At 39.4% G+C, this 22696-nt stretch overlaps 1 protein-coding gene across 3 annotated transcripts in view; it reads left to right on the forward strand.

The window, feature by feature from the left end:
* NVL (nuclear VCP like) overlaps nucleotides 1-22696 on the forward strand; it is a 135573-nt gene that overhangs the window by 104266 nt on the left and 8611 nt on the right. For all 3 annotated transcript variants that reach the window (XM_081299339.1, XM_081299340.1, XM_081299338.1), the window contains 2 exons: nucleotides 10685-10761; nucleotides 20113-20201. In XM_081299339.1, the coding sequence (XP_081155465.1) occupies nucleotides 10685-10761; nucleotides 20113-20201 (166 nt within the window). The remainder of the gene's footprint in view (nucleotides 1-10684; nucleotides 10762-20112; nucleotides 20202-22696) is intronic.

The raw sequence follows: 22696 nt of genomic DNA on the forward strand, positions 1-22696 counted from the left end.
GCGCACACCTTGCCAGGAGCGAGCCCCGAAGAGTATTCTCCTCAGGTTCTCCAGTCCCGAGGCTGAGCGATCTGTCTGCGAGATGCAGGCAAATACCAGCCTGGAATCACCTGTTCCGTAGTTGAATGAGCTGAGATCAGTAGAAAACAGGGATCATTACATCAGCTCTCCAAGATGGCGGCTGCTCTCCTCCTCTGTGGTCCGACCGGTGTCGAGAATCGAACTGGACCGCTTCTCTCCTCTGTCTCAAAGCCGGAACTCAGCACTATGCATGGCCAGTGCACCGCTGGCAGGAGCCCCCAGAATCCGCATCGCTGTACTCCCACTCCGGTACCTCGGTTCCTCGCCGCTACTCAGCGCGCGGCCCAGACTCCATCCGCGGGGCGGTCCGCCGAGCAGGTTCTGCTACCCTCCGTGCGGAGAAATCGCCCGCGACCGATCCCCCGCAGTCGAATCCCGCACACTGGAAATCCGTCCTTTAGATTCTGGAGCAACTCGATTTCACTGGAAATTCCCAACAAGGTAGCCTTCATCTGTTTCCCCTCGTGTTTCTCCCGCACAGTGACGCGGTGCACTGGGGTGATGCGCTCCCATCGCCGCCATCTTCTCTTCTCGCCTAATTATTTCTTGTCTTCTGCTGCATTTGCTGTTGTTTTGCTCTTCCTTTTCTAGGGTTTTGGGATGTAGTGTGAGTTCATTTATTTGTTGGTTTTTTCTTTTTTTGAGGAATGAACTCCAGGAAATGAATTTCCCTCTTAAAACTGCTTTCATTGTGTCCCATAGATTCCGGTATGTTGTGTCTGAATTGTCGTTTATCTCTAAGAATTTTTTGATTTCCTCCTTTATGTCTTCTGTAACCCATTGATCAGTCAGTAGCATATTGTTTATTTTCCATGTGATGTAGGATTTTTCCTTCCTTCTTTTATCATTGATTTCCAGTTTCATTCCATTATGATCAGATAAAATGCATGGTATTTTCTCCACCCCTTTATATTTACTGAGGGTTGCCCTATGGCATAATATATGGTCTATTTTTGAGAAGGATCCATGTGCTGCTGAGAAAAAAGTATATCCACTTGATGATGGTTGATATATTCTATATATGTCAGTTAAGTCTAGGTTTATTGATTGTATCATTGAGTTCTATAGTTTCTTTTTCAGCTTTTGTCTGGAGGATCTGTCTAATGGCGAGAGCAGTGTGTTGAAGTCACCCATAATTATTGTGTTGTGGTCTATTTGACTCTTGAACTTGAGGAGAGTTTGTTTTATGAACTTGCCGCACCATTGTTTGGTGCATACAAATTGATAATTGTTAAGTCTTGTTGGTGGATGGTTCCTTTTAATAGGATATAGTGTCCTTCTTTATCCCTTTTGATTAAGTTAGGTTTGAAGTTGATTTTATTCGATATGAGTATGGCCACTCCTGCTTGCTTCCGAGAGCCATGTGAGTGGTATGATTTTTCCCAACCTTTCACCTTCAGCCTGTGTATGTCTTTTCCTATCATATGAGTCTCCTGAAGGCAGCATATTGTTGGATTTGTTTTTTTGATCCAGCTTACTAGCTTGTGTCTCTTGATTGGTGAGTTTAGTCCATTAACATTTAAGGTTACAATTGAAATATGATTTGTACTTCATGTTTATTTATTTATTTATTTTAATTTGGCTAGTTTTTACTTTTTGGTTATTTTCCTCCCCCTTTATTGAGATACCTCCCGCTGTTAGTTTTGGGCATTATTTTTCCATTCCTCTTCTTGTAGAATTTTGCCCAAAATGCTTTGCAGTGCTGGTTTTCTGGCTGCGAATTCTTTTAGCTTTTGTTTATTGTGAAAGATTTTAATTTCATTGTCAAATCTGAAGCTTAATTTTGCTGGATACAGTATTCTTGGTTGGAATCCATTATTTTTCAGCATTTGAAATACATTGTTCCAGGATCTTCTCGCTTTCCAAGTCTGTGATTAAAAATCAGTTGTTAACCTAATTGGTTTGCCCCTGAATGTAATCTGTCTCCTTTCTCTCGTAGCTTTTAATATTCTCTCCTTGTTCTGTACGTTGGCTATCTTCATAATTATATGTCTTGGAGTTGGTCTATTACGGTTTTGGATGTTTGGGGTCCTGTAGCCTTCCTGATAGCAACCATTCCATCTTTCATCTCTGGGAAGTTTTCTAGGATTATTTCATTTAGTAAGTTGTCCATTCCTTTGGTGTCAACCTCTGTGCCTTCTTCTATCCCAATGACTCTCAAATTTGGTTTTTTGATGAGATCCCATATCTCTTGGATAGCTTGCTTGTGAGATTTAAGCATCTTTTCTGTGTTGACTATATTCTTTTCAAGTTGATAAACTTTGTCTTCATTATCTGATGTTCTCACTTCTACTTGATCTAGTCTATTTGTTATATTCTCGTTAGAGTTTTTAATCTGGTTTATGGCTTCTTGTATTTCTAGGATTACTGTTTTTTTTTTAAGATCTCTATCTCCTGGTAAAGCTCGTTCTCTGCAGTTTGAATTTGTTTGTTTAGTTCGTTTTTAAAATATACTTTCAATGCATGTCTTTTCTAATATTCCGTTCCATCTGAGTTAGGTATGCCTTGATTTCTTTCCCTGTCCGTGTTTCTGATGCTTCTAGGTCCTCCTGTAGATGTCAGTTGTCCTACATTATCTGTAATCCTTTTTTCCCTTGTTTTTTCATGTTGTTCACGTTCACAAAGGTTATTTAATGTCTGCAAATACTTTGAGAGAAAGCATATAGGCTTTAAAGTCATGATAAAAATACCACTAAAAAGCCGTATTCACAAAATGATGTATTTTTTAAACATACTCTGCTGGAGGTAGTGGCATTCTCTTATAGTTCCAAGTACCCCGAAAGTTGAGGGAGGAAAATTCCTTGAGCCAAGGAGTTCAAGACCAGCCTTTGGGGAGACCCTGTCTTAATGAATAGAAAAAACTCCATCATCTCAAGACTAAAACATGTATTAACATTTCACCTAAATGTTATCTATTAAATTCTTATGACTGGTGGAATAGTTTCTTATTAAAAACCTGATGTGATATTAACTAGCATTTATTAAGTATTTACTCTTCTTTTGGTATTGTTTCTACTTTAATCTATGAATATGCTTACACTTTGTACCCTTTGAAGTGTTTGAATACTTAAATATTTTACTGATAGGCAAACTATAGCCAAAAAAATAGGATACAAAATTGTGTTTTATGTGTATGTTCAAAGGCTGAAGAAAATGCAAAATTACTATTATTATGTTATGAAGTAAGACCTGTTAATTTTTCTTCTTCAGTTTTTTAGTCTGCTATGTAAATAAAATTAATCACTGATTCTAGATTCTCTGTAACTAAGAGTAGATTTGTGTGACTAAATTAAAAATAATAAAAGTATAAAAGTAGTATTATATCTTTAATTTAAGGCAGTTGATTACTTTGTGAGGATATTCTTTTAAAGGTTAATTTGCTAAGAATTAGAAGGCTTGTGTTTGTTTAAATAGATAATAGTTGATTTTCTAAAAAGTTCGTAAACCATCTCATTTAGTTATTATGACTCATTGTCTATTGAGCTTTCTTTCATAAAAGAGTTTACTTAAAAGAGACCCTAATTATTGAAAGCTTATAGCTGTTCTCAATATGCAGATGGTAGAAAATTCCTTCTCTGAGTTCTCATGGAGAGCTCACAAGCATGTGATGACTAGGTCTTCAATAGAATCCCTGAAGTAAACACAGAATCCTTTCAGATTGAGCCAGAATGAACCAGATCATTCTCTTATGTAAGCTATGAGGATGTGATAGTTCATTTAGATGTTGAGAAGAATAAGTGAATTGTGCTCAGGTAATCCTTGGTGAATTTGTTTCTTTTGATTGGCCTTATGATTAAACAAGGCAATAAATAGTTTGAGGGAAATATCTCCAACAGTACATAGCATACACATTAGAAGAACAATGTGCTATGTGATAGTCTAGGAAAGAACATTAAATCCTTCATAATAGTTCATGCCTTCCTTGGTAGCACCCACCTGTCGCGACCCCCTTGCCCGCAAGGAAGACGCAACACCGGGAATCTTCTTCCAGTCGTTTATTCAGGTTCTCGAGATCTCTTCCACTCTACTCTCTTCTTCATCTTCCTTTCCGAATGCTCCTACCAGCCTTAATAAAGCATCTCAAGCCCCAATGCGAAGCTGCCACGTGGAGCTTTCTCATAGGGTGTTAGAAAACCACGCACCAACTCTCCCAATTAAGGAGTTGTTTGTCACAAACCACAGTCGAGCCAGCGCCATCTTGTAATGGCGACCACAGTTCGCAGAAACGGCTCACTACAGTTCCCCCTTTTGTTTTCTAAAAACAATACAGGCGAGAGTAGAGGTCCTATCCCACTGTGCAGAAGTGGCTGCATAGTATGGCTCAGCCCCAAGGAGGGCCCTTCCCCAGATCTGAGACCATATCAGCCGACGCTTTTCTCGTGGGACGGGGCGTGGACGCGTCTAACCCGCATGCAATAGGACATGCTCTCCTTGAGGTCCACTTCAAGGATCACTCAAGTGCAGTGCCTTGCCTCGCATCCTGTATCGTGACGATGGTGGACGAAGGGGGATAGCTGAGGCTGAACTGTGGCTGTATAGAAATATAACGACAAACAAGTTGGTAACACCCTAAAAGAAAGGCACGGGTAATCTGTGCAAGCCAGACTTGAGGTGAAATGCCATTACTCATACTAAGCCTTCAACCAGGAACCTAATCAGACCCAAACAGGTCAGGACGTTCCCACATGACCGTTATTGGCTGAATATGAAAACAGACACCACAAATCTTTCAAGGCCTTGTGAGCTCCTTCAAGGTCTTGTGAGCTGGCCTCTTTGACATGCACAAAAATCAGGGCTGGATCCAAGCCCTGGGGGCCGGGGGGAATCCGTGCCAGCAGTTCCCCCCCTTTTGTTTGTTGCACGTCAAAGGGAATCAAGTAGCCCCTGTCTTAGGTCGTTCACTGCCCCTACACTGCTTACCCGTCTTTTGGGGAGGCCCCATTCCCCTGTCTTAGGTTGCAGTGCAAGCGTGAAAGTTGCCCGTCTCTGGGTACTACAAGATCAGCTTGTTGTTGCCAAGGCGTTCAGTGGTATCTATTCAGCCAGTCATTATTGGGTCTTTAATTGGTTCCGGTTCAACAAGGCATAGAGTAAAAATAAAGAAGAAAAAGGGGGCAAAAGGAGGAAGGCATGAAGCAGGGATCATTGTAGAAAAATCATCTTCGAATTGGTCGGAGACAAACTTCAGCAAGATCATCCTTGGTCTGCAGGCGTTGATAATGGATCTGTATTGGCTTAGAAGTCAGAATGTTAATTTGGTCTTTAATAAATTGTGTCATTCTCTTACCTAGGCAGGGGCCTACAGCAGCTATAAGGAGGAGACCGAAAAGCGGTCCCATTACAGTGGATATCAAAGGAGTTAACCATGGGGTATTTTTAAACCACTGTTCAAACCATCCTTGTTGTGCTTCAAACTCCTTTTGTCTTTTAGCCAATCTTTCCGTGACCTTTTCCATAGTTTCACGGATTACCCCAGTATGATCTGCATAAAAACAACACTGTTCCTTTAAGGCTACACATAGTCCTCCTTCCCTTAGGAATAATAAATCTAGTCCCCTCCTATTTTGTAACACAACTTCTGAGAGGGAGGTGAGGGACTTTTCCAAAGCAGTAATTGACTTGGCCATGGCTGTTAAATCTTATAACTGGGTAGAGAATAACATTTAGGATCTGCAGTGGTATTAGAGGATAATTTAGACAGTATTGCTACCCCTTCATAATAGGGCGGCCTGGAGGTCAAGCATAGCCAGCAATCTTGGGTCCTGTTAGGACTAGTGGCATTGAGAGCGAAAAAGGCTCCTTGGACCAAATCAAAAAGACGATCTCCAGTTCCAGGGTGTATGGGCCCAGGGGCACAATCAAAGGTTTGATAGCCCACAGTTATTGTTTGACCGCTGGGGGAAGATATTACTGCTGGGGCTATGGACTGTTTGGGTCCAGATGGGGCCTTTTGATCTCCGAGCACCTGATTGGGTCCTATTAAACTTCCAGTAGGCTGTTCTGTGGTCAATTTAAGCCGAAAAAGCAGGCCAGGATTGTACTGTCCGGGGGTGTAAATACGCAGCCCCCAGAGATATCCTTAAGTCCAATCTGGCTGCTGTTTTCCATTGGAAGTAAACTGAATAGTAATATCTGATTCTCCCTCTATTGTTTGCCAGAAGTGGGTAACATCAGTTTGCCAGACATCATTGGTGTGTAAGCCTCTAGGATTAACACTTAGACTAGGGGAATGAATGAATGGAGCACACACTGGGCATAAGAAAACAATTTGTAGAGTCTGATCACGTGAGCACCCCGCACAGAAGCGTAAGGATTGTGCATTTAGATGGAATTTAGCATGGAGCTAAGGAGTTGATCCGTTTGTAATTGTTCCATGATAGTAAATTGTCTGCCAATATAAGGGGTTGCCTCAATAACTGAGGCTAAATTAGCAACATAGAGACTATCAGTATACACATCAAGTGGGATGGAATTGTATAATTTAAGGGCCATAATTAGAGCCTCAACTTCTGATATTTGGGCAGACAGTCTAGGAACAGGGTGTCGAATTACTTGAGATCCATCAAAAACAACAGCAAACCCCCCTCTTGCTCCGTCTGTATAAACAGTCTGAGCTCCCGGGATAGATTCCCCTTTAATAATTTTAGGAGAAATAATAGGACATTTTTTGAGGTCTTCTAGAAGTTTATGTCGGGGAAAGTGATTATTAATTTGACCTTTGAAATTACAAGGGAAGAGACACCAAAGATCATGTTCTTGTTGGAAATTTAAAATCATATCCTGGGTATAAGGTTGAATGAGAATGTCAAAAGTCTTTCCAAACAGTGCATCACCCAAATATTTGGCTTTCCAGATCAAATTTGTCACTAGTTCATAAAAGGGAGTTATTACCCGAGAGTTAGAAGCAGGTAAATGGACCCAATAGATGGGACCTATTTGTCAAAACACTGTAGTAGGAGTTAATTTTGATGGCAGGATTATAAATGATAGGGGCATAGAGTAGTTTATCTGGGTAACCTGCATGTCTTGTAGGGCCTTCTCTATCAGTCTTAATGATTGTAGAGCCTCAGGTGTGGGATTCTCTTGTAGGGCCTTCTCTATCAGTCTTAATGATTGTAGAGCCTCAGGTGTGGGATTCCTGGCTGAGCTGGGGGAAGGGTCTCCTTGGAGGAGATCATACAGAGGCTTAAATTCCTGGAAAGAGAGGAGTTGGCACTGTTGTCAAAGTTATAAACATACCTCTTAAGAGAGGGGGAAAGGAAGAAACCTTTAGCAACTTGACGTTTCTCCCAAGAATGATCCTGACAAGGCGTAAATGTTGGGGGGAAACCAAGATTAGGGGTACAGTAAGGAGAGGCCTTAAAATGAGTGGCATTATAAAGACTATTAGAAGAAGGAGGCACTGGGATTAGTACTTCGGAGATAATAGCCAAGGTAGTTATGTTTAAAGCAGAGCTATTTACGGGGGTTCCTGAGCCTGATTGTTCCCCTGAGGCTACTTAGCTCAATACAGCACTGAGAATGCTTCCCTGAGACCTGACTGGACCGCAATGGGTCCTTCCAGTTAATCAAATTCTTGGTCTTAAGGCTAATACAATGAGCGTTCCCGAAGCCAAAACAAGAAACTCCTGTGAGATTAACTTGAGATTGATTAAAAATGCTTTCCACCTGAGTTAGTGTGAAGGCGGCATCCACTCCATAAGTGCGCACAGACTCCGCCAGGGTCTTCAATTTATCATCTTATGAGTTTAACATAGAAACCTGTGGAATCAAATTTTGTCTGAAAAAGATATCTTCCGTTAGCATTTACAGGTAGGCATTTTTAAAAATACAGTTTCTGAGTAGCTCCGGTAGAAATCTGAAATGCAGCAGTACAGGTTAGTGGCTGGAAGGCGGGACTAGAAGTCCTGTCTGAGTGACTGTGGAAGAACCAATCGGTAGCCCCCAAGAGTGTGGGAGGTGGGACCAGGAAGCCGCTCTTCCGCCAGGCAGCCCATGGTTACCATAGTGATGCAAGCAACACGGAGTCCGCCGCTCACCCTCAGGGCAAAAGTTCCCCAAGATTTCCTAGCCGACCGCACCTTGCCTGATTTTGTTTGCATTTTTCCCCGCCTGGCCAAGCTCTTACTGCGGCAGCAGCCTGCTCTGTTTCTGGACCATCCCCGCACACTCCGGCTTCCGGGCCGGGGCGGGCTCCTGTTCCCTTTTCCCGGCTGCAGTGGGCGTCCCTGGGCATAGATCCCAGGGTCATAATTAATCTGCTGCTGCGGCACCCATGGCACAGCAACAGAAGGAACACAGAAAACGAAAGACACAGACGACAAAAAAAAAACACAGAAAACAAAAGTGAAAGTACACATAGCAGCTGCAATAAAATATGAGGCCTACGGGGTCCCGCTCTCGGGGACGAGGGGTCCACTCAGGGACGAGGGGTCCACTCACGGGACGAGGGGTCCACTCACGGGACGAGGGGTCCACTCACGGGACGAGGGGTCCACTCACGGGACGAGGGGTCCACTCACGGGACGAGGGGTCCACTCACGGGACGATTGGTGCACCACTCCTGACGACTGAAAGTTCTGATTTTCCCGGGTCTCGGCACCATTTGTCGCGACCCCCTTGCCCGCAAGGAAGACGCAACACCGGGAATCTTCTTCCAGTCGTTTATTCAGGTTCTCGAGATCTCTTCCACTCTACTCTCTTCTTCATCTTCCTTTCCGAATGCTCCTACCAGCCTTAATAAAGCATCTCAAGCCCCAATGCGAAGCTGCCACGTGGAGCTTTCTCATAGGGTGTTAGAAAACCACGCACCAACTCTCCCAATTAAGGAGTTGTTTGTCACAAACCACAGTCGAGCCAGCGCCATCTTGTAATGGCGACCACAGTTCGCAGAAACGGCTCACTACACCCACCCTTCACCCCATACCTCCTCTAGTGGTGGCTAGAGATGCTCAATGAGATGTGTTCTAGCAAGACCTTTCTAGCTTAGTAACTGTTAGGAAAGTCCCAGTTCTTCTCCATTGCAGTTCCCCTGTGATATGTTCACCATCACTATTTAAACCATTTCCCCCCTCCCTTCCCATGTGTAGCATGAAATTAGATGATCAAAACATTTGAAAAATAATAGAGATTAAGGAACTTCCCAAGGATGCATTCAGTTGCAAATTTGAACCTTGGAACTCAGGTTTCTGATGCCTGGTCCAATGCTATCTCTGTGGTTTTGATCTTCTTTATTGAGGCACAATGGAAATATGGAAAAGTGGACATATCATTAAGTGTATAGCTCCACGAATTGTTACAAAGAAAGCCTTCATATCAGGAAAGAACATTGCCCTTCGTGTTCATGGAGGGAGACATTAGAATGGTAGTTGACAGGGGCCAGAGCAGGAGGGACAGTGAACTAATGTCTAATGGAGGCAAAGTTTCATTTGGGGAAGACATGAAAAAGTTCTGGAAATGGAGAATGTTGATTGCCCACCATTGTAGATATACAAGACGCTTCATGTTTTATCAGATCACAGCAACTACCAGAGCTATGGATTTTGCAAGTCATGAACAGGCCCTGCTCAGAAACCCTGAGAGGCCTGTGTGTGAGTGGGCAGAGTGACTGGTGAATGCACAAGGTGATGCCTCCACACCTGGCCTCCTGGCTCTGATAGAATCAGAGCCACATTGGGAGCATCTGCCGGGCTGATATTTCACACTTCACACTAAGAAAACCTTAATTGGCGTGTTTTATGCACTTAAATGTATGCTTGATTCTTCTCACAATACTTATTTCACAAGTTGATATATGCTACAAAGGAAAGAATGTGTACAATATAGATGTTAGTTATGAATCAGAACAATGAGCCAACACTGAGGAGCATACTATCTAGCTGCCATACATTATAAATCATTTAAAATTGTGTTTTGTTTACTTTGTCATGTAACCTACAAAAATATTTTTGAATATGTACTATTGTGAACATGGTACTTTGCTAAGTGTTAATGCTGAGATATTCTGATCCTTGTCATTTCTAGCATCTCTTGATATGAGCTGAATGGGAATTGGTTCCAAAGTCAGGGTTGTTTTCCATATAGGAAGAGAGAACATATTGTGCACAGAGGCCTTGGCACTTTCAGTGGAGAGCAGGTGGGTCAGTGATCATTCCCACCTGCCTGGGTTCGGTATTATTCTCCCATTACAGCCAGCCTCAGACCGGAAGTCAGCACTTCTCCAGTGACTGGAAGTGGAAGTACTGCTTCACCTGTGGAATGGGTGTTTAATCAGGGAATGGAAGTGTTGCTTTACCTGTGGAGAGGTTGTGTTGCTGGGTTTTGTTGTTCTTATTTGGGAGGTGGTTTTCCTAGGATTGCACATGAACTCTTGAAACTTCATAAGCATAAATGGCTTTCTAGCTTTCCCACATTTGGAGTCTGCTCCTTACCTTCATTTCTCAGAATTGAAACTTGTGGCACACTGGTTTGGGAGTAAAATTGGTTTGAGAGTTGATTCTCTTCACTGAGTTTAGCAGCCACTCCTCTTCCATAAGAGCCTATGATGTGGATGCATAAGGGTCTTTAAAGCCCCAATGAAAGCTCATATTTCTGTCTTCTTCAGAATGGCACGAAACCTCCCCTGGATGCAGATGTCAATTTGGAAGCAATTGCTGGTGATCTTCGCTGTGATTGCTATACGTAAGTATTTAAATCTCAAGTCAGTAGACTCGGTGGGGCTCAGTTTCTTCACCTGCAGAAGGAGGGGAATGATGTCCATCTCCCAGATATTGGGAAAGTTAATGAGATGTCCTATGAAGCTTCTAATGTAGGGTCTGGCTGGTCCTTGCTTCTTCTTCATAGAATTCCTGGGAATGGGGAATCAGGTCATATGTTGCTTTTGGCAAGTTTCAGTGCCAACCATATTGCTGTCCATCACACATTGTGCTTTAAGACTATTTGAGCAGATATTATACTCATGACTGACTGCCAAATTATCCAGGTGCCTTTGGAAGTGTCTAATATACAAGTGCCACATTCTTCATGCTGCAGAACCACAGAAAGCATTTTGTCACTACCTCTTCATAGCTACATAGCCTGCCATACCATCAGAAAATCGTGACAGGAAAGGTAGCAGAATACAACAGTTACTAATATGGCATTTTGTAAAAATGTGGTTGTGTAACCAATGTGATTCTGCAATCTGTATTTGGGGTTAAAATGGGAGTTCATAACCCAATTGAATCTAATGTATGAAATATGATATGTCAAGAGCTTTGTAAGGTTTTGAACAACCAATTAAATATAAATAAATAAATAAACAAACAAACAAACAAATAAAAAGAAAAATCGTGACATTTCTGCCTCAGCTTTCATATGCTTATGGTTTGGGTAATTTTGAGGGTTTTCTTTTCATTTTCTTTTGGTACCAGTGATTGAACCCAGAGGGGCTAGCAGTGAGCCACATCCCCATCTCTTTTTTGTTTTATTTTGAGACAGGATCTTGCTAAGTTGCCTGGGGCCTCACTAAGTTGCTAGGTCTGGCTTTGAACTTCTGATCCATCTGCCTCAGCCTCCTGAGCTGCTGATATTGCTAGTGTGCACCACTGTGCCCAGCCTGATCTTCATATTTTTAAAGTAAGAATCCAACATGGCCGCCGACAAGGAAGAAGCGATTCTAATGTCTCCACAGTAAGGGGATCAAAAAGACCCTTTGGAACAGCGGCAGTCTACCTACTGAGGAACTTCTAGCAAAATTCCGTGAAGGGGGTCCTGCCGGGAATTGCATCAAATAAATTTATAGGAGTAAACAGTAACTCAGCAGTCAAACAGAACAAGAAGCAACATGAGCAGCTTCAAGAAACAAGGAAGAAAAGGAGTACAAACAATGCAGGACAGCCTAAATATTCAGGAGGACCTAGAGTCATCAGAAAAATGGTCATATAAAGACCTCAAGGAACACCTTAGACAGATGGAATGGAACCTTAAAGAGGATACAAGACAGCAAATTCAAGCAGCGAAAGAACACATTGAGAATGAATTACATAAACAGCTAAAAGAAGAAGTTAAGCATCTTTATCAGGAGATAGAGATTATAAAAAATAATCAAACAATAATTCTAGAAATGAAAGAAACGATAAACCAAATTAAAAACCAAATTGAGAGTATCACTAAAAGAGTGGAGCAAGTAGAAGCCAGAACGTCAGATAATGAAGACAAAATATACCATCTTGAAAAGAGTCTAGCCAACTCAGAAAGGCTGGTAAAAAATCACGAGGAAAACATCCAAGAGTTATGGGATATCATGAAGAAACCAAACTTACGAGTCATCGGGATAGAAGAAGGTACAGAGATTCAAACCAAGGGAATGAGAAACCTGCTGAATGAAATAATTACAGAAAACTTTCCAGAAATAAAAAAGGAAACAAATATACAAATTGAAGATGCATACAGGACACCGAGCACACAAAATCACAGTAGACCACCGCCAAGACACATTGTATGAAGATATCCAATATACAGAACAAAGAGAAAATATTAAAAGCTACAAGAGAAAGGAGACAGATTACATTTAGGGGTAAACCAATACGGTTAACAACGGATTTTTCATCACAGACACTGAAAGCAAGAAGGTCATGGAACAATGTATTTCAAACTCTGAAAGACAATGGATGCCAACCAAGAATTCTGTATCCAGCAAAATTAAGCTTCAGGTATGACAACGAAATAAAGATCTTTCATGATAAACAAAAGTTAAAAGAATTTGCAGCCAGAAAACCAGCATTGCAAAGCATTTTGAGCAAAACACTACACGAGGAAGAAATGAAAAACAATAACCAAAACCATCAGTGGGAAGTGCCTCGGTAAAGACAGAGGGCGACGGGAAAGATAATCATGGAGAAACAAACTAAATTTTTTTTAAAAAAAGGATAAGCAATCAAACATGGATGGAAGTTCAAACCATATATCAATAGTAACTCTGAATGTTAATGGCTTAAACTCTCCAATAAAGCGACATAGGCTGGTATCATGGTTTAAAAAAACAAACCCAACAATATGCTGCCTCCAGGAGACACATCTGATTGGAAAAGACATACAGGCTGAAGGTGAAAGGATGGGAAAAAATATACCACGCACACAGTTCTCGTAAGCAAGCAGGGGTGGCCATCCTCATATCGAATAAAATCGACTTCAAGACTAAGTTAATCAAAAGGGATAAAGAAGGTCATTATATACTGTTAAAAGGAACCATTCACCAACAAGACATAACAATTATCAATATTTATGCACCAAACAATGGTGCTGCGACATTCATAAAACAAATTCTCCTCAAGTTCAAGAATCAAATAGACCACAACACAATAATTATGGGTGACTTCAACACACCTCTCTCACCATTGGACAGATCCTCCAAACAAAAATTGAATAAAGAAAGTATAGAACTCAATATCACAATCAATAACCTAGACTTAACTGACATATATAGAATATATCAACCATCATCAAGTGGATATACTTTTTTCTCAGCAGCACATGGATCCTTCTCAAAAATAGACCATATATTATGCCATAGGGCAACCCTCAGTAAATATAAAGGGGTGGAGAAAATACCATGCATTTTATCTGATCATAATGGAATGAAACTGGAAATCAATGATAAAAGAAGGAAGGAAAAATCCTACATCACATGGAAAATGAACAATATGTTACTGAATGATCAATGGGTTACAGAAGACATAAAGGAGGAAATCAAAAAATTCTTAGAGATAAATGAAAATACAGACACAACATATCGGAATCTATGGGACACAATGAAAGCAGTTTTAAGAGGAAAATTCATCGCCTGGTGGTCATTCCTCAAAAAAAGAAAAAACCAACAAATAAATGAGCTCACACTTCATCTCAAAGCCCTAGAAAAGGAAGAGCAAAACAACAGCAAATGTAGCAGAAGGCTAGAAATAATTAAAATCAGAGCGGAAATCAATGAAATTGAAACAAAAGAAACTATTGAAAAAATTAACAAAACTAAAAGTTGGTTCTTCAAAAAAATAAATAAGATCGACAGACCTTTAGCCATGCTAACGAAGAGAAGAAGAGAGAGAACTCAAATTACTAACATACGGGATGAAAAAGGCAATATCACAACAGATGCTACAGAAATACAGAAGACAATTAGAAATTATTTTGAAAACCTATATTCCAACAAAATAGAAGATAGTGAAGACATCGATAAATTTCTTAAGTCATATGATTTACCCAGACTGAGTCAGGAGGATACACACAATTTGAACAGACCAATATCAATTGATGAAATTGAAGAAGCCATCAAAAGACTACCAAGCAAGAAAAGCCCAGGACCGGATGGGTATACAGCGGAGTTTTACAAAACCTTTAAAGAAGAATTAATACCAATACTTTTCAAGTTATTTCAGGAAATAGAAAAAGAGGGAGCCCTTCCAAACTCATTCTATGAGGCCAACATCACCCTGATTCCGAAACCAGACAAAGATACCTCAAAGAAAGAAAACTACAGACCAATATCTCTAATGAACCTAGATGCAAAAATCCTCAATAAAATTCTGGCGAATCGAATACAAAAACACATCAAAAAAATTGTGCACCATGATCAAGTAGGATTCATCCCTGGGATGCAAGGATCGTTCAACATACGGAAATCAATAAATGTGATTCACCACATCAATAGGCTTAAAGATAAGAACCATATGATCATCTGGATTGATGCAGAGAAAGCATTTGACAAAGTACAGCATCCCTTTATGTTCAAAACATTAGAAAAATTAGGGATAACAGGAACTTACCTTGACATTGTAAAAGCTATCTATGCTAAGCCTCAGGCTAGCATCATTCTGAATGGACAAAAGTTGAAGGCATTCCCTCTAAAATCCGGAACAAGACAGGGATGCCCTCTATCTCCACTTCTATTCAATATAGTTCTCGAAACACTGGCCAGAGCAATTAGACGAAAGATATTAAAGGCATAAAAATTGGAAAAGAAGAACTTAAATTATCACTATTTGCAGATGACATGATTCTATACCTAGAAGACCCAAAAGGGTCTACAAAGAAACTACTAGAACTAATAAATGAATTCAGCAAAGTGGCAGGATATAAAATCAACACGCATAATTCAAAGGCATTTCTGTATATTAGCGACAAAACTTCTGAATCGGAAATGAGGAAAAACACTCCATTCACAATATCCTCAAAAAAAATAAAATACTTGGGAATCAACCTAACAAAAGAGGTGAAAGATTTATATAATGAAAACTACAGAACCCTAAAGAGAGAAGTTGATGAAGATCTTAGAAGATGGAAAAATATACCGTTCATGGACAGGCAGAACTAACATCATCAAAATGGCGATATTACCAAAAGTTCTCTATAGGTTTAATGCAATGCCAATCAAAATCCCAATGGCATATCTTGTAGAAATTGATAAAGCAATCATGAAATTCATATGGAAAAATAAAAGACCCAGAATAGCAAAAGCAATTCTAAACAGGAAGTGTGAATCAGGTGGTATAGCGATACCAGATTTCAAACTATATTACAGAGCAATAGTGACAAAAACAGCATGGTACTGGTACCAAAACAGGCGGGTGGACCAATGGTTTAGAATAGAGGACATAGAGACTAATCCACAAAGTTACAACTACCTTATATTTGATAAAGGGGCTAAAAGCATGCAATGGAGGAAGGATAGCATCTTCAACAAATGGTGTTGGGAAAACTGGAAATCCATATGCAAAAAAATGAAACTGAATCCCTTTCTCTCGCCATGCACAAAAGTGAACTCAAAATGGATCAAGGAGCTTGATATCAAACCAGAGACTCTGCGTCTGATAGAAGAAAAAGTTGGCTATGATCTACAGATTGTGGGGTCGGGCTCCAAATTCCTTAATAGGACACCCATAGCACAAGAGTTAACAACAAGAATCAACAAATGGGACTTTCTTAAACTGAAAAGTTTTTTCTCAGCAAGAGAAACAATAAGAGAGGTAAATAGGGAGCCCACATCCTGGGAACAAATTTTTACTCCTCACACTTCAGATAGAGCCCTAATATCCAGAGTATACAAAGAACTCAAAAAATTAGACAATAAGATAACAAATAACCCAATCAACAAATGGGCCAAGGACCTGAACAGACACTTCTCAGAGGAGGATATACAATCAATCAACAAGTACATGAAAAAATGCTCACCATCTCTAGCAGTCAGAGAAATGCAAATCAAAACCACCCTAAGATACCATCTCACTCCAGTAAGATTGGCAGCCATTATGAAGTCAAACAACAACAAGTGCTGGCAAGGATGTGGAGAAAAGGGTACACTTGTACATTGCTGGTGGGACTGCAAATTGGTGCGGCCAATTTGGAAAGCAGTTTGGAGATTCCTGGGAAAGCTGGGAATGGAACCACCATTTGACCCTGCTATTGCCCTTCTCGGACTATTCCCTGAAGACCTTAAAAGAGCATGCTACAGGGATACTGCCACATCGATGTTCATAGCAGCACAATTCACAATTGCTAGACTGTGGAACCAACCCAGATGCCCCTCAATAGATGAATGGATAAAAAAAATGTGGCATCTATACACAATGGAGTACTATGCAGCAATAAAAAATGACAAAATCATAGAATTTGCAGGGAAATGGATGGCACTAGAGCAGATTATGCTTAGTGAAGCTAGCCAATCCCTAAAAAACAAATACCAAATGTCTTCTTTGATATAATGAGAGCAAATATGAACAGAGCAAGGGAGGAAGAGTGGGAAGAAAAGAGTAACATTAATCAGTGACATGAGATGGGAGGGAAAGGGAGAGATAAGGAAAATTGCATGGAAATGAAGGGAGACCCTCATTGCTATACAAAATTACATATAATAGGTTGTGAGGGGAATGGGAAAATAAACAAGGAGAGAAATGAATTACAGTAGATGGGGTAGAGAGAGAAGAAGGGAGGGCAGGGGAGGGGAGGGGGGATAGTAGGGGATAGGTAAGGTAGCAGAATACAACAATTACTAATAGGGCATTATGTAAAATTGTGGATGTGTAACTGACGTGATTCTGCAATCTGCATTTGGGGTAAAATTGGGGGTTCATAACCCACTTCAATCTAATGTATGAAGTATGATATGTCAAGAGCTTTGTAATGTTGTGAACAACCAATAAAAATTATTAAAAAAAAATAATATAACAAACACTTACATGCTAGGTGTCAAGGATGCAATAGTGAACCATCAGCAACCTTATCCTGAAAGCAGTTTAAAAATACTGTCAATGAGCAGTTTGTCAAACTGAGATTTTCCTTTTGGGGAAAAGATGCAGAGAAGTGAGAAACAAAGAAAAAGACCTGAAGTGAGATTTCTTTGTCTTTTTTTTTTTTCTTTTAAAGCAAAATTTCTTTAAAAAAAAGATTTTTTTAATAGTAGATGGACACAATACCTTTATTTTATTTTTATGTGGTGCTGAGGATCAAACCCAGTGCCTCACATGTGCTATGCAAGCATTCTACCAAATGAGCCCCAGCCCTAAGCAAGACTTCTTAAGGAATGGTGGAATGGTGTCACCCTTATTGTCTTTCCCTCTATGGGCTTGGAAAGACAGGAAGAAAAAAAAATATATATATATATTTTTAAAGTAAATTTGTTAACTTTCCCAATTGGGAAGGAAATGGCACACATGTTTTAACAGAGACATTGCCTCCACCTGTTAGCCCGTTGATTGTCCCTGATATGCTTGGTTTTAGGACATATCTCTAAGGCATGGCCAAAATGTGGCGTTTTCCCAGCCATGTAAGGCAAGCTGTGTCTTCATCTTTGAAGATTTCTGGAATCTGTTATTCAGCAGTGTAAACTTATGTCTAATAGCATATCCACTGGTAGTGATTACTGTGCCCATTTGTTTCTAATTCTAATTGTGGAATTTCATGTAATCTTGTCTTATTCAGATATTTCTACTTGAGATTATGCTGATGATTTTGGGGAGTGTGGTTAGGATACACACTTTAATCTCCAGTTTTTTCATGTATGGTCATCTAGGACAGGGAATCTCAGTGATTCTGCCAACCCAGTGATCCTAAGAGACATAATACATGGTGGCCAGCAATCATGTCTCATAGAGTAAAAGACAATGATTCTCAGTGAAGGGAAATGGTAAGAGTCTCAGGCAGGGGTTGTGTGGGGTTATAAATGGTGTCCCTCCACTGAGGTAGGATGCATCTCACCGTCTAATTACAATCATACCTATAATGTTGTTTTAGTACATGATGTTGCTTCTTTGAGAGGAGAAAAGATTTAAACAAGTAGTGAATGATAAACACAGTTTTCATGGCAGAATTTATCCCAGAAAGGTCTTGTGGATTACATCAAATAGGGTATCAGGTTATAAAGAGGCTGGTTTTCATGAGTTAACATTTTGGATTTTCGTGGTCTATCATTACTTTTTCTTTTTTCTATTTTTTAAAATATTTTTTTAAATTTATTTTTTAGTTGTACACAATACCTTTATTTTGTTTGTTTGTTTTTATGTGGTAGCTGAGGATCGAACCCAGGACCTCGCACGTGGTAGGCGAGCGCTCTACAGCTGAGTCACAACCCCAGCCCCCTAGCATCACTTTTTCTTTATTGCTTATTTATTTGCTTACTTATCTATTAATTTATTTATTTAGTTTTGTTTTTGTTTTTTGATACTGGAGATTAAACCTAGGGCTGCTTAACTACTGAGTTTTTTTTTTTTTTTTTTAATTTACAATCCTCCTGCTTCGGCCTTTGATTACAGGCATGTGCCACCACACCTGGTATTATAATAATTATCACTTTTTGAAAGAGACTACTGTTGCCTCCAGTTATCTGTTTGCATTAGTTGACCAATGTAGATTTAACATTAGAGGACAGGAATGTATACCACAGGATATATATTATTCTCAAATAATGTTAAAACCTCACACTTAGCCAAGCAACACATTGTATATGGTTAGTAATTTAACCTCTGGTGGTCTTTAGATTTATGTGTTCTGTGTATCATATAATAAATAAAGATTATGTCTGGAAATGAGGTTTTAAATTATGAAATTTATGCTTTTTCTCAAAGATTCTTTATAAATTATTTTAATGCTATAATGGGCCATGGGCCATGGTATATGCCTGTCATCCCAGTGACTCAGGAATCTGATGCAGGACAATTGTAAGTTTCAGACCAACCTTGGCAATTTAGTGAAATCCTGTCTCAAAAAATACAAAGGTCTGAGGATGTAGCTCTGTGATAAAGTGCCTCTGAGTTCAATGTTCAGTACCAAAACAAAACACAAAGAAAGGAAGCTTTTAATGTGGTAAAATCCTAACACCAATGCTTTTTATCCTGTAAATGTGCTAAGTAAGCATGTTATTCCACAGAATAATCACATAAATGAGGTATTGTTATGATGTTTTCACTCAGCTTGACATTGAATCACATGAAAGACTAGGCTTTGTGTTTCCCCCTTTTCAACTTGGAATCATGGATTTTTTTTCTTTTTTTCTTTCTTTATTTTTTTGCACTACTAGAGATTGAACCCCGAGGTTGCTCTACCATTGAGCTGTATCTAGAGTCCTTTTATTTTTTATTGTTGAGATAGGGTTTGGTTAAGTTGTTCAAGCTGGCCTTCAATTTGGGATCCTTCTGTCTTTGCTTTCCAAGTAGTTGGGATTATAGGCTTGCACTACCATTCCTGGCTCATAAGTGACTTTTTATACAAGCTTACTTTAGATATTATATAATATATGAGTTTATAAGGGCTAGTTACATAGCCCTTATAAGTAAAAGTACTATGGTAAATATATGTGAATTTCTTCTGACAAGGTCTTTTATATTAATATTTGCTTGTGGCTGTTAGGAATGTTTATTTCTCATTGGATTGCTTACTCCATACAGTTATAAAAACAGTGTCTTTCCTAATTGCTTAATATGTGGCCTTAGAAAATTGTCACCTTTTCCTTTAGGGGTTTTTGGAGTATCTAAGAATAAATAAATAAGAACACTTCTTTTATTACAGGGGTGCAGATCTCTCTGCTTTGGTACGAGAAGCTTCTCTCTGTGCCCTGAGACAGGATATGGCAAGACAGAAGAGTGGAAATGGAAAATGTATGATTTTCACTACAGTATTTCAATTTATCACTGAATAGTTAAAACCACTGTTGCCCTGGAAAATGACCAGCTTTTAATATCTATTTTCTGTTACAATAATGCTTATATTCTCTAATGAACCTTTAGAAGCTGTTCTGTAATATTATATAACCTCTGTCTTTGATAATATAATAATGATAAATTAATCATTGTCTCTCTAAAATCAGTAGAATTATATTTTATCATCATACACAAGTGATTAAGTGGAAGCAAATCTATTCATTCTCTCCATTATGAGTGTTCCACTTATCAATTCTAGAAGCCCTCATCCTTTTGCTGAAGTATCATCTCCTTTCCTGTTAAAATACAATGTAGGAAAGAAGAAAAAAAATGCAGCCTAAATTGCAAAGGTTAGAAATATATGTAAGTTGTGGAAATTAGAGACCTTTCCATATTGGGACTTTCCTTTCAAAATACAAGATGGGCTGGGCATATAGCTCAGGGCAGAGCCCTTGTCTAGCTTGCACATAGACCCTACATTTCATCCAGCACTATATCCCAGCATCAAAAAAACAAACAAAATGAAAACCTACTGTTACTAATCAATCCATGTAGTCCACTATGCATTCATTTGGGAACATTTCAACAGCTTTGCAGCATCCTTCACTTTTGACAAAAGTGTGTTATGGATGAAAATTTTTGTGACCTTCATTCCAACCATGCCATGTAATCTTTACTTTGCTGGTCTGCTGTGAACAGTAGTTTGGCCAGTTGCAGTTTATGAGTGTTTCTGCAATTTTGCAGAATACCTTTGTTCACGAGAGGTATTTTGTCCTCTGTACTTGTACTTTCATGGGAATGTCCAGTGTGTATTGCATGCCTGCCTGTAGATTTTTTAAAAATGTCTTTATGCATTTATATTGATTTTTCTTTTTTTCTTGCATTGCAAGAATCTCAAAGCTGAATTCTTTTTATGGCTAAAGCAGCACATACTTAGATTAGATTTGACAACACACATATCTTCATTAAGATGAAATTATCTAGTCATGTGTAGTGGCACACACCTGTATACCCAGGTACTCAGAGGGCTGAGGCAGGTTCAAGACCAGCCTTAACAACATACCAACACCCTGTCTCAAAATTAAATAAGGACTGAGAGTGCAGCTTTGTGGTAGAGCATCTCGGTGTTCATTACCCAGTGTACCACCTCCCCGCCCCCCAAAAAAAGAAAAGGAAAAAAACGATTTATCTGAATTTCTTTTTTTAAAGTGTTTATTTTTTAGTTGTAGTTGGACATAATACTTTTATTTATTTATTTTTATGTGGTGCTGACGATCGGACCCGAGGCCTCGCACATGTGAGGCGAGTGCTCTACCTCTGAGCCACAATCCCAGCCCCTGAATTTTTTTAATTTCTTTTTGGAAATAGGTAATGTATCAATGAGCAAAATTAGAATTTTGGGAGGGGGGTGGGGGGAGTTTCCAGAGATTGAACTGAGCCACATCCCAGCCCTATTTGTTATTTTATTTAGAGACAGGGTCTCACTGAATTGCTTAGCAGAATTTGTGATTCTCCTGCCTTAGCCTCCTGAGCTGGTAGGATTACAGCTATGAACCACCACGCCCAGCTAATTAGAATATTTTGTAGCATGAAAAATCAGTATTCCATCTGAAAAATGAATCTGATCATTTTCTTAGTGTGTATTTGGTCACTAAAGACTAACAGACCCTAGCACATATATTGGTGCTGCTAGTATTAATTTTGTTTGTATCTTATTTTATGTATGTTTATGAAAATTTTTAAAAAATTTTTTAGTTGTAGTCAGACACAATACCTTTATTTTATTTATTTATTTTTATATGGTGCTGAGAATCGAACCCAGGACCTCGCACGCGCTAGGCGAGAGCTCTACCACTGAGCCACAACCCCAGCCCCTCAGCAACACATTTTATTTTCTGTTTAGGTAATAATTCTAATTCTATGGAGAAAACTTGTTATTTTTAATTATAAATTGTCACACGAGTTATCATATTAACATTAGAAACCAAACTGTATTTTAACATTATGTATTTTATTTCAGTATTTTGATACTTTGGTATATGTATATTAAATGTAAATGATTTTCCAAGTCACATCATACTATGTTGTACGCTTTTTAAAATTTTTTTAAAGAGAGAGAGAGGAGGGAGATTTTTAAACATTTATTTTTCAGTTTTTGGTGGACACAACATCTTTATTTTATTTTACGTGGTGCTGAGGATCGAACCCAGTGCCCCGTGCATGCCAGGCGAGCATGTTACCGCTTGAGCCACATCCCCAGCCCTACACTCTTAAATATTATGACATTCTACTTTCCTTTTCTAGTCAAATATATTTGAATCATCCTGAAAGAGAACAGTTTTGCTCCTTCTTTATAAATGTCAACATTGAGTTGAGTTATGCAGAGCAAGGATGGCCTACAGAGGATTATTTATGAGTAATTAGTCTCTTTGGTTGGCACTGCATTATAAACT

This window comes from Spermophilus citellus (genome assembly GCF_964194105.1).
Source record: "Spermophilus citellus genome assembly, chromosome: 6".
NCBI lineage: Eukaryota > Metazoa > Chordata > Mammalia > Rodentia > Sciuridae > Spermophilus > Spermophilus citellus.